We start from the raw sequence: 18,126 nt of genomic DNA, 5'->3' as shown, positions 1-18,126 counted from the left end.
TTGGCTGTAAAACTATGATTTTGATAAAGCATGGGCTTCGAAGATATGTTGTGAGTCATGCTTTCGGGATCTCACAGGAAAGAAAAGTGATACGCATCATGTGTCTTTTGCAATTTCCATGATTTGGAGGGAACAAAAATACCATTCCAGTGATTGCTATTTTTGTTTAACAAACATAAAAGAATTAAAAAGTAAACGTAACATATGCTGTTACTATATAAAATTAACCGTAGTGTTACGTCCAAATTTGTCATTTACAGTGAAGCTTGTGTTAGACAGTGACGGGTATTCGACGGGCATGTATCTTAATCGCGATTGTGATTTCAAAACATATTTCTCGAGAGAGGTTGATATAGTGTTTTGTAATAATGATAGTGCAGTTCTGGAGGTTATTAGACGTAATTAAACCTCAGCCACATGAATCGTGAATGATCGTGAACTCCTCGAAAATTAGTTTGAATGAAATACTTCTGCATAGTGACAATGAATTACTATGCATAGTGACAATCGATATTTGTGACTCATGCAGCTAGCATGAAGAAGACCAATCAGAATATGAAATTACTGTTAGATAAACTTCAACACACAAAACATAACTGGAATATCTGGGGTGTTATCATGGTCGTAGCTTTACTGTTTGGCTTGCAACTTGGATACACCAAATCCTGCTGTTTCTTATGTAAATTGGATAGCAGAGATAGGATGGGTCACTATGTTAAAAAATAATTTCCTAAACGTAAAACTCTTACTTCTGGGAGAGAAAATGTGTCTGATACCCCATTGGTGAGTCCCGAACGAGTGTGACTTAGTAGCACTGCACATGAAATTGGGCCTTATGAAGAATTTTGTAAAAGCTCTTGATAAAAATTTCTCCTGAATTCAAGTACTTCAAGTCAAAATTTCCTAAAGTTAGCTTACAAAAAAGGAGGAAATATTTATTGCACCTCAAATCACACCATTATTGGTTGATGACAATAGACGGTTATGCAAAGCCGTAGCTAGAGATTACGGCGCCCGGGGATAAGTAGAAACCGGCGTCCCCCTACATTTACCACACCAAGCTTTTTTAACTTATAAGAAAAACAACAGATATTGTTATACTACACTGAATTTTTATCAAGGCACTTGGATAGACCATTGCAACATCCAAAGGCGATCATTATGTATTCTTTTACAAATAAGAACTGTTTTCAAGAGACGCATATTGGACTTTTTGTTAAATTGACAAAATTACCTTTGGTTGTCTACAAATCCATTTGAAGATCTGCTAAGGAAATTTACAATACAACTATTTGTAAGGTTTTATACTATCGATAAACAATGAAATTGCAATACATTAGAAACTGTGTGCTTTTAAAATGTTCGAAATGGGTAAGAGCATTAATTTCCATTAATAATTGTAAACTTTTGTAATTTTATTCTATACGTGACCACACAAATAGATTTTAATTTACCTTCTTTTAATATCAGCAATTAAAGGGGCTGAACTTGTAAATGAGAGACTCTTATTACTCTTAAGAGTCTGTGGTGTGATATTATTGTTTTAAATGTACATGCCTCAACAGAAAATAAGGATGACAATATAAAAGACACCTTTTTAAGAAGAATCACGGGTATTCGAAGTTCCGCGATACCATATGACAATTCTATTAGAGGATTTCAATGCGAATTTAGGGGAACATAATGTTTTCAAATCGGTTATAGGGAAAGAAAGTCTGCATAAGGAAAGTAATGATAATGGGGTTAGTTTTGTGAACTTTCGAACATCCAAAAACCTTAATCGTGAAGAGTACAAAATTCCCACATCGTAACGTTCATAAATACATGGGCCTCACCAGGTGGGAGACACACAATCAAACTTGTGACATTTTAGTAGATACAAGAATACAGTCTAGCACAATTCATGTTCGGCCGTTCAGAGGACCTGACTGTGACCCTGATCACTATCTGGTAGCAGCGATAAGAGAAATCATCGTTGAACAAAGGGAATATTCAACATCTGAAAACGGAGATGTATAGTTTAAAGAAATTAAAGGAGAACCAGGCGACAGGAGAGTATCAGATTGAAGTGTAATAAATTATCATTTTTAGAAAGTTTTGAGAGCTCTAATGTTGTGAATACTTGAGTTGAAATTGGGGGTAGCGTTAAAATTTCAGCAAGAGAAAAACTGGGGCACGCGGAAATACGTAGAAACAAACCATGGTTCGAACAGGAATGCGCCAAACTAACGGAGAAGGAAAAATAGGCGAAACTGCATTGGCTACAAAATCCGAACGATATAACTACACTAGATTTCGTTGACATCAGACGGAAAACTTCCAAAATATTTAGAAGAGAGAAACACAATTTTTGAAAGCTAAAATTAATGAACTTGAGGATGATAGTGAAAGAAAAAATCGAAACATGTCCAAAAGCATCAACGAATTTAAGAAAGGGTATCAACCTCGCGTGTATATATTATTAAAGAAAGACGATGGAACAATTCTTACTGATCCAGATAGCATCTTGAATAGATGGAAAGATTTCTTTGACGATTTGCTTAACAAACAGTGGGAAAACTAATGTTCGTGGGGAAAGGAAAATGCATAGCAGAACCATAAATTTCAGAGCCTAGCCGAACAGAAGCAGAAATTGCTATAAAGAAATTAAAGAAACACACATCTCCGTCTGTAGACGAAATTCCGCTGAGTTAATTTAGCCAGCGGGGAATATTGTGGAACAAGATACGTGAACTCATTCTCCTTATCTGGAACAAGGAGGAATTACAACAAGAGCAGAAAGAAAGAATCATTGTTCCAATTCACAAGAAAGGCGACAAAACGGATTGTAATAGTTTTCGAGGCATTTCTATTGTGTCAACATCCTATAAAATCCTCTCAAACATTTTATTAGCAAACGTAATCTCATACACGGATGAAATTATTGGAGATTATCAGTGTGGATTTAGACGAAATCAATCAACTATTTACCATTCGACAAATACTCGAAAAGAAATGGAAATTCAATACTCGGGTACATCAATTAGTTGTTGATTTCAGAAAGATTTACGATTATATTAGGAATATCGAAAAAAGCTAGTTTAAAGCTAAGTTTAAATAAATCCCAAAGTAAAGTCCGAGTAGGAAAATTTTTGTCTACGAGCTTCCTCGTCGAGAATGGCGTGAAACAAGGAAATGCGTTGTCGACAAAATTATTAAACTTTATTCTGGAGTACGCTATAAGGGAAATCAAATATAGCAACCAGGGCCTAGGGCTGAACGGTATTCATCAGGTTATGACCTACGCTGACGATGTAAATTGATAAAAGAAGATAGGAGAACAATAGAAAGAAATGCAGACATTTTAAAAGCTTTTAGGTTTAGAAATAAATGCAGAAAAAAACTAAATATATGGAAGTTTACTGGGATCGTAATACTGCAAATTATGGATGCGTCTAAGTATCAAATAATATTTTCGATAAAGTGGGTACTTTCAAGTATCTAGGATCAATATTAACAGACCAAAATCATATCTACGAAGAAACTAAATGTTAATTGTAAGCAGGAAATTCAGTTATTATTCAGTTCAAAATCTTTTGTCGTCGCGAATTCCGTCTAGGAATTTAAAGCTCAATATATATATATATATATATATATATATATATATAGAATGATGATCATGCCTATTGTTCAGTATTGTTGCGAAACATAGTCGCTTATTTTAAGGGAAGAATCCAAACAAAATATTTGAAAATAAAATCCTGAGAAGAATATCCGGTCTCAAGCTGAACGGCAATCGGGAATGGCGGAAACTTCAAAACGAGGAACTGCATAATTTACACCATTTACTAAACATTGTTAGGGTCATGAAGTCCGTCTAGGCTCCTAGCCCTCCTAGGCTCAGGTGGGCAGTTCATGTAGCGAGAATGAAAGAAAGCAGGGACACTTTCAAAGTTTTGACTGGAAATCCAATTGGAAAACGTGCATTAGGATGACCTAGGCGCAGATGGGAGGACAATATTTAGGCGTATCTCGCAGAAATAGGAATAGAAAGTAGAAATTGGATCCTGTTGGCTAAGGACATAAATCAATGAAGAGGTTTTATGAATTCGGCATTGAACCTCCAGGTTCTAATAGACCATAGAGTTAGTTAGTTAGTTCTTTTACGGTAAAAAAATATTTTGTGAAATATAACGGAATTTCAGAAGGTTTATGTTTTGTCTGTATTTAGATAGATAAAACAGAGCACAGCTGATACGCATGTACAGAAAACATATCCTGTCGATACAAGTAGTTATTGGAGAAATGATCCCAAGAAATTACTTCAAATTGGAAGCATTCCATATGTCGATTGAATAAAAAATTCACTGGTAGTGATTAATCTGTGAAAAAGACGAAATTCGTTGGGTTAAGTTCTGACCCTTTTAACCCCTACTCTACGATTTCGAATATGTTATTATTCTCTGGTTCACCTCTATTTTTTAACATTCCCGTGCAAACAGCAGACATGATGAGCAACAACTTCAAATCATCAGTTAACTTGAATTTGTATATTTTGGAAAATTATTTCCCACACAAAAAGTAGTTCCGAAAGTGGAAAGAATGCTACGAGAAAATCTATGTAACTGATCAAACTGTGTGAGTGAAAGATTCTTATAAAATTTCGGAAATAATAATTTTAATATTTTTCTTTAAAAGTATTCCTACACAGCAAATTCAATGATTTCTATTTGAAATTATGAGGCAGGGGCTTCTATGTCGGTGTTACAAGGATTTTGAGACATCTTAATGTCGTTTGCAATACCATCCAAATCTGAGCAACAAGACTCAAAATTTATTTTTAAAAGACCCAAAACGTCAACTGCAAAATCTATTGGAAATGAAATCTCAGTTTCCTGACTGAATATTTGGTATGTATTGAAATGCATGAAACATTTCCTTCAACTCTGGTTGAAACAAATATTTGTTTTGTCGAAAGAGGTTCATGTGAGTGTACAATTCAGGGAGAAGTTAGTTTTTACTTATAATTTTAAATTAAAGTCATCCGTATGTTTAATTAAATCTGTATAAAATCCAAACTACCATAAACATTCATTTTTATGTAACTCAGCCAGAGGATGCTTCTTTTCATTCAAGAACATTTTAATTATTGTACAGGAAAAAGTGGATTAAAACTTTTTCGCAATTAAGCCAAAGTTCTTCAATAGAATATGTGTAAGTCGTTTTTTTCAATCTCTTCAATAAACTTGCAAAATTGACAATGATTGACAGCATAAGGTATGATATAATTAACAACTGATATGACTACTTTAAAACTTCTAATGTATCCAAACATTTTCCGCACAAAAACTGTTGTTGATGGATGATGCAATGTACGATTAATAATTTTGAATCATCATCATTTTCTACACCCTTTGATACGAGATCGACGACACTTCTTTTTCACATATGCTTTTTGCACCATCAGTAGTAACCATTGAAGGCTGTTTTCCTGGATAAGATTTTCAGCACCTTTAAAAATATTTTCTCCAGTGCCGTGGATGATATAAATGTCAAGAAGCTCTTGATACACTTTATAATTTTTATCTATCCTTCGAATAAATGTAACATCTGAGCAGTATCTGAAACATTTGTTGACTCACTCAGGGTCAAAACCAATTACTCTAAGTGTCGATTTCTGTCAGAGAATTGAGTTAATATATCTTGTGCAATATCATGTACTCTTCGAGCAACAATGTTTACTGACAAATGGGGGTTGACTATCGATACGTTAGCATAAAACAGTAACTTTATTCACTTATGTTGTGGGTTCAGGTAAATGACAGCAACGTTGCATTTACATTTAACATTGGTCGCGTAAAGAATATATAGTTCAAATGGTTCGTCCGATTTTAGAAATTTCTTCATTTTAGATTGAAAACATTATATTTAGAGACGGTTTCCTCTCTTACATTTTGTTGTAACTCTGATAATAACACAGTTACCCTATGTCAAGGGATTTTTGAGACACCCTGTATAGACCTATATATATATATATATATATATATATATATATATATATATATAAAGTAGCAGATTGTGCCTATTGTTGCTTGCATTCTCCTAACGATGACGTATATACTGCTAACAGTGACACAATATTACTTATCAATATTAAAATAATTATGTCATGAAAAATTTTGAAGAATAAATCAACGCAACACTTTTGTCCAAAGTCGGGTGTTTTATTTATTTTTTTATCTTACATAGGAGGAAAGCATAAACTAGTATAACTCTAAATTAGACACGAAGTAGTTACAAACATTCAAAGGCATTATTATAATTTTTAATTATAGAAAGAAATATATTCTTAACTTTGATTAAACTTTTACTGATCTCTTTTACATTGTAAATATATATTGTTTTTTTTCTGTTGTGAAGCTTGCTTGTAAGTTAAAACAACTTCTACGCTTTTCGAAATAAAATATGCCATACAAACAATGAGTACTCTCAGCTGAATCAATAACCTAGAATCTACTGACCTGACGTATACTTCTTGTTCACTTGAAATGGATGGAAATACTTTAACATGAAAGGAAAAACATTTACTTGTAATAGTAAAGCTATTATTTTATTTCAGAACTAGAGAGCAGAAGCTTTACGAAAAATAAGTTTATATTAAGTAACTTATGGCGTGTATGCCTTATGATATTATTAATGTTAATATTATTACATATGGTTAGAAACGTTTTTATAGTCTAAATAATATTTTGAAGTTTTATGATAACAAACAATCTATATTGAACTTTAAAAAGATAAACTTACGTTTTGCAAATATAACTAATGAAAAGACTTTCAAAGTTCTAAAATAAAATTGAGAATTTTGGTCATATGATAACGATAAAACTTAAACTGCAAACTGATCTGCAGTAAATTAATTTATCTTCTCAACTTAAAGGATGTATTTATATATTTAACATGTATTTGTAGTACCATAGGGAAGATTTTTATTGTTGCAGTATAGTTCAGTAATTTAACGTTTGGTCTGTAGACTATTGTTAATTAATAAGTTATAACTTATCGTTCTTCTTTGTAATTACAAACTTTGTCTTTAGGTACATTAATTTCAGAAAAATTACGACGCACATTTGAAAACAATGTTATTTTTGTGGGTTTTATAAATTTCACGTAAGAAAATTTTGATTTATTGATAAAAGCTCAGTGAGCTGATAAATACAAAATTTAAAACTTTATGAGGATTACACATCTTCCAGATACATAAAAATTAAGAAACAAGAAAGTTTGGTTTGGTTTTAATGAGCAACTAAATCCTTACCAACGGAGAGAATAGTATGTGACTTTGATACTTATAAATGTTAAAATTACCAAATTTTAAACAATTTGAAAATATGATTAACTTAATTACTATTACAGAATGAAACTAGAGACACTTATATTAGAAAGATAAACATAATAATTGTTCTTTTTACATTGCTTTTTGCATTGTTTATTTGACAGAGATTAACTATGGTTATTAAATGTTGAAGCTAAAGTATCATTAAAATTGTGGAGTGGATGTTATTTGCGTTCAAAAAATTACACACACACACACATATATATATATATATATATATATATATATATATATATATATATATATATATATATACAATTAAAAATCATCTTTAATTTACGAATGACAGCTCATGAAACTGTTACGACATCTCTTTATTTTAACATCTATCTACGTACGTGCTGCAACCAGGAGATATGCATATTAATGTGTAGCAATAATATGCTATGAGAACATTTTATCATTTACTCACTGGATGTTTATATTCAAAATAATAGCACAATAAATAAGTAAAATAAAAAGAAATGCCAAGAGAACAATGTAGATGCCGCTGTTTGCAAGACACACTATGGAGGTCAGAATCATTGCATTATCATCATGCATTCAAGGAACGTAGTTAGAAAAAGCTCACCTTGTTTAAGAACGAAAATCAAAATACTACCGAACGTTATTAGTGAAAATAGCACAGCTCATCTAAACAACAATAGTAAAATACATAAACTCATGATTTTTCATTTTATGATACTCTCTGTTGTGTGTTTGGCATCAAGTTTGGGCAACAACAATTTCCGTCGTAGAGGATTTTTTAATACCCGAAGACAGCACCAGGTGGTAAGACCTCAAGTACGTTGAAATCACAAAACCATGTTCTAGATTTAAGAGTTGTTTATTATCGTAAAACATTGAATGTTTGTTGAATTCTTTATGGTATATTTAAACATTTAACGAGTATTTGAAAGTAAGTATCATCATAACAAGCTATGATTTACTTAAAGTAACATTTTTATGCTAAAGTAATTTACTTCAAATCTATATATTTTTGTTTACAGTGAAAAATAAACTATTTAAAAATATGTCATCGTCGTTCTTACAGAACCAACTAAGTCTAAAATATTAGTTTTTAAATATAGCTCAAAATTTGAAAGTTTAAAATCATCCCTAAAATAAGTTTGACAATATTAATTATTCCCAATATAAGATTTATGTTTTTACTACTCCTAAAATACTACAAATAATCTTACGATTCAAATTTTTGTATTAGCTTACAACAACGTTAATTCAGAAAGTAATTGACTCCTGTCAGAACTAGGATGGTATTAAGTAAATTTAACATACAATTTTCATTACGTATAAATTTTCAATTTCCATTACGTATGAATTTTCATTTTCATTTCGTAAGAGACATAGTAATACAGAAACATACTAAATATTTTTTCCGTTTTTTTTTGATTTGTAGTAATCTGGTTATAAGAATTCACTCCGAAGATATCGATAATTAATTTGTCGATATTTGTTATTTCAGTAAAAATGTATCATGATTCAAATAATTTTCCGACACACATGGTATTACTATTTATCAGTATAATAGATGCTGGTACTAACAGGTACTTTTAACTGCACTACATATTTTTTTTATTTATAAGACTCAATGTTTCCTTCCCCTTCGTCAATATCTATGATCGATCCTCATTTTTTTTAAAAAATACCACAATTTATGAGCATTGTACGCACAGTATTTTATACTGCGATGCAGCCAAAGCAGACTTAACCAAGTTATTTGCACTTCCTTGTATTTGGGTATTGTGAAAGTGCAGTGCTGCTAGATGTGAATGAAAACTCGTTCCAAAACAGACTTGACATTTGTTTAAAGAGTTATGAAATATAATTTTAATATTAACTAAATCATGGAGGAAATAATTGCAAAGTATCATCGCACAATGAGGAAAAAACAAAGAAAAGGTGATTTAAATTAAATTTCTAATTATTTTTCTCGAATTAATTAACTGTTAATATTTGTTAACCACCACCTGGAGGCATCAGAACACATATATTGAGTGCAAGATTGTGGACGTTCATTGTATTATGGAAAAGTGAAAGAAAAGTCTTAAATAATTACTACATTTTCATATTTAAAATAATTATTTTCTTGGGTTGAGTGTAAGTTGTAATGTCTATGCCTGATTAATGCATATTACAAGTGTGAAAAACGTTTTTCTTTAATATTTAAAATCAGAAATAAAAAAGTAAGAACTGACAGATTGCCGATTTTATGATTTACAAGATTTCCATTGATTCTTCACTGTTCTTACCTCTTTGTGTTTCGTTCATTCTAAAGTTAAATATCATATTGAGGTGTGTGTAAGGAGTCTTTACCGTGATTAGGTGCATAAACTTTCAACTTTGAACCCAGGCTAGAAAAATCCTACAACTAGAAACTAGCGCGTTCACGTTCTTGCTATGCATATAATCAATTGGAGATAGGGATGTATTCCTATATTTTATTCTTCCTGAGGATGCGAATTATGATGTATAGGAATCTTGTTTCGAAATAAATATGGGATAACAAAGAATTAGTTGAAAATGACAAAGATTACATGTCAAAGTTTTGGAAGATGATGTCGAAGAAGTAAGTAGAGTTGCACTTGATCCCATGGAGATTGATTAGCATTAACTAGTTCAGAAGACATGTCCACGTTTTTTGTAATTAATTGGTATGATAACATCGCCTACGTTTCATAGTACATTTCATCAGTTTATTCTTTTACAAATATTCCTTTTATAAATGCAAAGATGGTCATTTCAACTTAGTACCAACAAGTAGGTGTATGTGGCTTATTACCAATAAGATTATGTGATTTAATTTTTGTAAAAAAAAAAAAAAAAAAAAAGGAAAGAAAAAGAAAATCTTGATTGAACATCTGTGGGTAGGTAATTAAGCTTAATTTTAAAGAAAAGTGAAAACATGTTCTTTTAAACATGATTAAATTACTCAATATTTATTTTGCCATATGAATATATTTTTCCGAAAAATGTTCTGCTACGCAATTTTAATATACATTAGAGGCGTTATAACTATATCAAAAATGTTCACTTTGAAATAAATTTTATTTTCGTTTTCTTTTCCACAACGTGTTTATTTTTCTCAACTTTTGAATATGATTAAATTGGCTTGGCCAACTAAATCATTGACTCTCTGTGTGAGACAAGCCAGTGTTCCAATTTTTAAGTTTTCAGCTTAATTTTTTCTCAAACGGTATATGGTTTTGGACATTTTTTTTTTTTTTTGCATTTGGCCCCACTGTGCGTCGGATGGGCTGCGGAAATAGCATGTATTGGTGTATCTTTATTGAACTAAAACCATCTTCTGGGATTCATATGTCATATTTCATCATTGTTCACTATTTTCATCGCTTTTTACATTAAAATTAATATATTACACATAAATTATTTGTAACAAAACTAACATATATATAGGCTTGCATTTGATTATATACAACCTCAAAAGGTTTTGAAATATTCTTCTCGACAATACTGACAACTTGAAACTAATTTGTGACTAAATAAAATTGCAAGATAATAATTAAAATGTTAGAAAGGGGAATTTGGATATTATGATTTTCCAGTATTGCTTTATATGTTGTTTCATTCACTTTTTAAAATCAAACTACAAAATATTTTGTTAATAAATTCTCCCTTCTATAGGCAGTAGATGCAGAAAGTTTCGTTACAAGAGTTAGAAAGTATACAGATGAATGTAAGAAAGAAAATCCTATTAACAGAGGTAAGAAAAGTTAAACATTCTCTATTTCTTTCTTTGGTTTGTTGTAATAATTTTTTACCGGCATTTGCTACTAATCATATTACGAAAATCAAACTCTGTGTTTTCGTTAACTCTGTGCTTTTTTACTGTTTTAATTTGAGAAACGAAAACATTCCTTATTGTTAACACTGAAATTATAGTTGCTTTATTTACTTACTGCTGACCATGAAGTCCTTGGATGACTTGTTGTGTTACGAAACAAAGAAAATATTTGAAAATTTTTCATAAAATATCTAATATATATTATTTTTGTTAACACATAGATCCTTTAAAAGGTTTCAACAGGGATTCGTTCACTCGACTATATGAGAATGACCTATTTATACTTTATTTATTTTAAACTATAATGCAACAAGTAATTGGAGAGGCAAGATGACAAATTACGTATCTAATTTGATTCATGTAGCCGTTATGTGAGGTTATATGTTTATTGACGTGCTAAAGGAAACCCGACGACCGATTGTAACATCGCACGTGGAAAGGAATTATTGGACTTTGATAACGCCGTAATTGTGGGATGCAATCTAAGCAGACTGACGATTAGTATCACTTCTGTGAAACTGAATAGGCCCAAAGCAACTGTTTCGTGAGGACCATCTAATTGAAAGTTGGAGGAACTTTGTCAGAACACACTGCATGACGTAATAGACCCACGCGTTTGACTGATAGAGATCGCACTAACCTCTAACGTGAAATTATGAAGCATAGTATCAGGGACGGCGCCAGGAACGCTTGATGGGGTGGGCGGAAAGAGGCGGACCTAGTTGCTGGGTGGGCGGACAACGAAAATGAGAACTGGGCAATGTAGACATCTTTTGACAATAATTAAATTTCAATTTTTATACTCTTTAGTTAGCTAAGGCTCAGACCGAAATAGGGGAGAAACAAGGATGTGGAAAACAGCTGTGTTGGCCTTACAGAAGGTGCCATTCCAGCATTCACCTGGTAAGACTGAAGAAATGCAGGACTTAGGATGGGCTGCGGGAGTTCGTGACAATATGCTCGACCTACCGAATTCCGCGTGGCACACACACTACCTCTACTTTCAGCTTTTTAAACAATAATAACGGTGTGTTCTGTGTAGTCGAAGAAGTTCAAGACTGCTTTACCTCCTCTCCCTCCAAGAATGCATATGAATGCATAGAAATAAAAGAAGGTTCAAACAACGCAGACTAACAGATAATACTCTACTTTTCGTTAATAACATAAAATACGCAATAAGTAAGTAAAGTAAAACAAGGATAAAATAGGCTGCTGCAAACATTTTTATCTTTGAAGTATTTATTACAAGAAAGCAAGAGACAAAAAATATAAATGAGTAACTTCAGAAGCAATGCTGTCGTCCTCGCTCTCTCCGAACATCTAGTTCATTTTCACTTTCCTCGAAATCGAACACTTCAAATTGCGAATCCTGGTTGTCACATGTATTTGTATTTTTTGTCTTTTTCCCCATTGAAGAAGAAGGATTATCACTAACATCAACGGATTGAAAATCGCGCTTCTTTGAACACGAGAAAGACACCGAGCCTGAGAAGAAATCACTAAATTTTTTCGACATATTAGCTGAATAAGCACCGAGCGCCAAGACTTCTGAACGCAACAGAGATCAACTCAACAATGCTATAATAAGGGTTTTTACAAATTTGTTTAATGCCACACGGGTAAGACACATGGTACATTGCTGTAAACAATTGCAAGTTGGAACCCTCTTATAAGAAGCTATCGCGCCAACACAAAGCAAGGGCGCCGATTTCTCTGTAAATTTGGGGAGGGGGGCATTCAGATGCATAAGGCATGCATGAGGATTTTAAGACAAATTGAATTCAAATTATGCCAAATATTGTATATTCATAAATAAAATGCGGGGGCGCACATGGGCTTTGGGGGAGCCCGGGCCCCCTTGGGCCCCCAGGATCGGCGCCCTTGACTCAAAGCACTACTCTCCTCCCTCTCTTTCTCAAAATGAGACAATAGATAATACTGGCCAGCTCTGACCATTATTTAGTTGGCTTTTTAAAAAGCACTTTTGTTTTTCAGTGCAGTACATACAAACACTGGCGTTTCAATAGCACGATTGTGCGTGTGTGTTAAACTTCAATTCATTAATCACGACTTTTGGCATCATTATATTACTACAAGTATCTGTCTTAAAATCATTGTCCATTGCAGAGTTAAACAGAGTCATAGAACCTATTACATTACAATCGAAAGTAATACCTATTGCTTGTGAAGTACAGGATGTCACCTTCAGTGCCGGATTTGCGTATAAGCTAAACAAGCTATAGCTCTCTTGGGGGCCTCAAAAATTTTAAAGAAAAAGTGGCTGTAATGTCATTTCCAAATAATAAGAAAAAGCAAATAAGATAAAACGCACATACAACAACGGTGTTCTGTATTGTTATGTATTAAGCTCTCATGAAGCAAGTAATAGGGCCCTGTTTTCCAACCCGCCTGCAATGGGATTTCTGTTGCCCAGCCCCGCTTATAATGGAACCCTAGTTTCCCAGCTCCGCTTGTAATGGGGATTTTGTTTCAGAGCCCCATTTGTAATCGGGACCCTGCTTCCCAGCCATTACACTTAGCTACTTTAATAAGACTTCACAGCATAAGTGATACAGTATCTTGTATGCGGATAGAACTCTAGTGCTACCCTTTCTTGTACTATTTGGAATTCGACAAGAAATTGAGTCTGGTAACAGTGGATGCTTGAGAAGAAGGCATGAAACGACAAGCTCGCGAAATAATAGTAAAATATAAAGAAATTACAGCCCTAAGCGGCAATAATCTTTACATCGCGAAATTATAGCTATTTTATTTCGCTGTACGTAAGTATGAAAAGTAGTTTGCAGAAGTATTTTCATAACTTTCAGAACTTGGCACTGATTTTCATAGTGATCTATAGAGTTGAGTTGATTTTGAGTTTAACGTCCCTTTCAGCAGCGAGGCTACATGAGACGGGACCTACTGATTAACGTGGAATCCGAACCACATGAGCTCCCACTGGGAATCGAACCCGGGTCTCCCACGCCAAAGGTGCGTACGCTAACCGCTTAGCCACGGAGGAGCTCATATAGTGATCTATAGAGTGCAATAATGGATCACTAAAGGCAGGGGCGGATCCAGGGGGCGATCGCCCCTCAGAATTGAATATGTTTTTATTTTAAAAATAAAACCTATTCTAAGAATTTTCACCTTTGTATTATAAACGTAAAATGAAACCTATTGACTTCGAACGAATGCTCCCCCTAAAAATTCAGAATGGATCCGCCCCTGACTAAAGGAAAGAATAGGAGCACGAATCGTAGTGATTTCATCCATTCGTTCTAGGCATATGAGTCGTTCGTTTGTATATATTAACAGTATTTTATGTATTGTTACGTTCACAACTGCCCGAATTTACCTTGTGTAAGTTAGTATGCATCAGGCTGAATCCATTAGGTTATCGGCACTAGTTACTACCAGTGGCGTATTTACGATTTTCGCCGTCCCTGCATAGTATAGTTCTAGTGCCGTAGCAACAAGGAGTTCTGACTCCATTCGGACATTGCGTAAGGATCCATACGCATTTGAAAAGCCGCGGATAACATCATACAAACTCGAAGTCTTGAAAACTAAGAAGGCGAGCACACTCAAGTGTGTTGAGATCATCATCAGTGGTCTGTAAAAATAGAAAAGTCTATTCAAAAATTATCTAGTTCTTCCTCAGATACCAGAAATTCCCTCAAACCACCCTCAAATTAAAATGATTGACACATAAGTAATTATAAATACTTGCTGGAGTTCCTGTCAATTAAGAACAATATCAAACAAATCAAGATATGTTGTCAATATTTGATTTTTCAGGTTCGTCAGAAATTATAAAATATAAGGTTGGGGTGGAGCGTTATGGCACCGTAATTTTTTTTTTACAATAATTACAGATATTGAAGAGAAATATACGTATAAACATTTTCGTGATTCGACTTTCAGAATTTCATATGATCAGTTCTCAAGTATCAGTGAAATTACCATAAAATTATGATTACCGAAATTATTTTATCTGATTGTGTTTCTCTCATCGAGATTTATAATAACTATGAAAAATATTTTTCATGCTACAATGCCTCTCAAGTGAAAGTAGAAGAAAAATCACTCGAGAATCCCAAGGATCTCAAGTTGTGAAACTCGTACACGTCTACTCACGGTGTAAATTTGTTTGCTTTGGACACACCCCTATGCTACCACGCAGGCTCACCAGGTTTGCACTGCCTTGACTCAGATAGAATTCGTGCTTTATAGTAGCCACTAGAATGAACCATTTTGTGTTTTTCTTAGTGTTTTTTTTTCGCATACGGTGTTTTTATACGCAAATCACGAAAGAGTTGTAATTTTTCAAACAATTACCCCGTACTTACAGTGCTACCCTTGAACTTCATCTATATTAAATTGACCATTGTCATGACACCCAGTGTAAATATTTTGGAGAATAATAAGAGGAAATTAATAAAAGAATTATGAGATTTCAACAATTATTTCGAGTGGTATGTACAAACTTGACCTATAAGGTCAAAGTAAAAGTTCCAAACTCTGCGACTATCTGCAGTTTCAAAAGTCGGAACGGAATATTGTTTGAACCATTATGTTCTCATCGAGATATATGGTAATAGAAGACTACAGGGGAAAACGGAGGCATGTCAGTTTTTTATAATTTTACACAATTCCCCTGTTTTCCCTGAATTATCTTCTTCTTCCCCTGTTGGCGAAATTTTTAGCATTACGTTTCGCAGTGACTAACTTTCTTCTTACTGTAGGATTTACTAAATGCAAACTACACCTTCCAGGCTACATAATTCTACTGTTAACTCATTTTCACCATTAGGAGCCGCGGTGGCTCAGTGGTAGAGCGTTCACCTCTGGTGCTAGGGGTCTCGCGTTCAAACCCTGCTCCCGCCAAGTGAACTTTGTGGTGGACAAACACCGTGTGCGTGGGTTTTCTCGGGGTTCTCCCGTTTCCTCCCACTTTCTTCATTCCACCATTTCATTCATTACTCATTATCACCGTCTCCTTTAGCCTAACCGGCATAACCGTGGGACGTAAAACTCAAAATTTCATTTCATTTTCATTTTTCATTTTCACCATTTCTTCACTTACCTCCTCTTTCCCCTGTAGTCTTTATGAATTACGATTTTAATGCTACAACGTTTCTCAAGCGAATATGTAAGTGAAAGAATTGCATTTATTTGAAGTTCCGAAAGTCGAATAACTAAATTTATTGCACCATTGTGTTCTTCTCATCGAGACCTATAATAATCGTAGGAAGAAAATTGTAATGCTACAACGCTTCACCCCAACGAAATATATTACAACCCAAATTAATCCCGTCACTACAGAATACTTTAATAAATGAAAAATACAATAGTATAGTTTCATGAGATGTTAAAAAAATGTTAGTTTTACGGTTAAAATGCGTGATTGCACATAAAAGAGATATGTTAGATTTTAATTTCGATTGGCGTCCTCTCTCTACTGAAGGCAAGAAAACTATATTTTACATTTACAACTTTAGAGTCACTAGTGTGAAACCATTACAATTGTTACGAAAAGGCGTATACTGGGGTGGAATAAAAAAAAAAAAAAAAGTTTTTCAATTAAATAGCACTAGGTGTCAAAGTTGTGTATTGACTAATATAACATTTGTGAATTTTTTCATATTTTTTTTTACTTCATCATCATTCCCTGCAATACCCTTAAATGTTTGCAATTTTTATGAAAATTTAATTTTTTTGAAAGCTATTGATTTTTTTCAAGCTGCCCAATGAAGTCAAATTATGTGAAAAAAGTTGCATAATGACTAGATTAACTACACCATTCATGATTTTAAAAATAATTTGCATCTTCATTCCCCTTAAGGGCCTGAAATTTTTCAGTTTTTATGATAAATTTCTATATTTCACTTAAAACATTAAAAAAGTTTTAAAATCCGCCAGATACTTCACACTAGCTTAAGAAAGAGTTGTGATCACTACTATAACACCCATGGTTTTAAAATAATTTTCGTGCTTTATCTTATTATCTGCAGGGTCTTAAAACGTCGGAATTTATACAGTAAATCTCAAACGTCATTGAAGACATTGGCAATTTCCAAGAACTGTCAAATAATATCTTACTAGATCTCAAGCCTTGTGCGTGACTAGTATGATTTTTTAAAAACATTTTCCTTCATCTTCGTTACTTTCAACAATGCATTTCACAGTATTATCTAGAAACACATTGAGCATAATATTAAGATACATTATATGACAATTTGCATTGAAATTATGTTTGATATACAACTCTTTGCTGGTTCCCAGAACTCACCACGAGGCAAGGGCGCCGATCCCGGGGGGCCGAAGGGGCTTGGGCCCCCAAATCTCATATGGCCACTTTACTGTTTTCGTAAATTTACAATATTTGGCATAATTTGAATGCAATTTATTTTAAAATCCTCATATATGCTTTCTGCCCTCATATATGAATGGGGCCCCCAAATTTACAGAGAAATTGGCGCCCTTACCACGAGGAGGTGGGTGCATGTAGAGTTCCGCCCATCCTTTCATCTCATCCACTTTACCTTTGAAATTATCTCTTTAACTCGTTAATTTGTATTCAGATTTGGTTTCGAATGTGATAATAATTGACCTCTCCAAATGTCTTACTCTGATAAATCCATCTCGAGCTAAGACACCACTCACTTTAGACGAAGCTTCGATAACAGTTTTAACGCACTTCTCGACTGCTTGGATATGACATGGCAAGTGGAAAACAGGCGGAAGAACAGATGAGTCTTCTGTTATACAATTCTGTAGATACTCCTCCGACATATGGCTCGTCAGGGGTACGTTCCTGCCAATTAATTAGGCCAATGTAATCCTGAGCACTAAAGCGTATTGCTGGAATACTGAACATGCGTACAGAAGGTGTTTGGTTTGTGCTTTTTGACCTAATGTCAAGAATTCTACTTATAGTTAGTTCTCT

General features: G+C 33.5%; 1 protein-coding gene across 1 annotated transcript in view; it reads left to right on the top strand.

Moving 5' to 3' along the window:
- Obp83g (Odorant-binding protein 83g) overlaps positions 1 to 18,126 on the top strand; it is a 142,534-nt gene that overhangs the window by 22,595 nt on the left and 101,813 nt on the right. The window contains exon 2 of the mRNA XM_081768956.1: positions 11,015 to 11,093. Within this exon, the coding sequence (XP_081625082.1) occupies positions 11,015 to 11,093 (79 nt within the window). The remainder of the gene's footprint in view (positions 1 to 11,014; positions 11,094 to 18,126) is intronic.

This window comes from Thermobia domestica, chromosome 8 (assembly GCF_964235325.1).
Source record: "Thermobia domestica chromosome 8, izTheDome1.hap1.1, whole genome shotgun sequence".
Classification (NCBI taxonomy): Eukaryota; Metazoa; Arthropoda; class Insecta; order Zygentoma; family Lepismatidae; genus Thermobia; species Thermobia domestica.
This window is presented reverse-complemented; position numbering and strand designations above follow the sequence as displayed.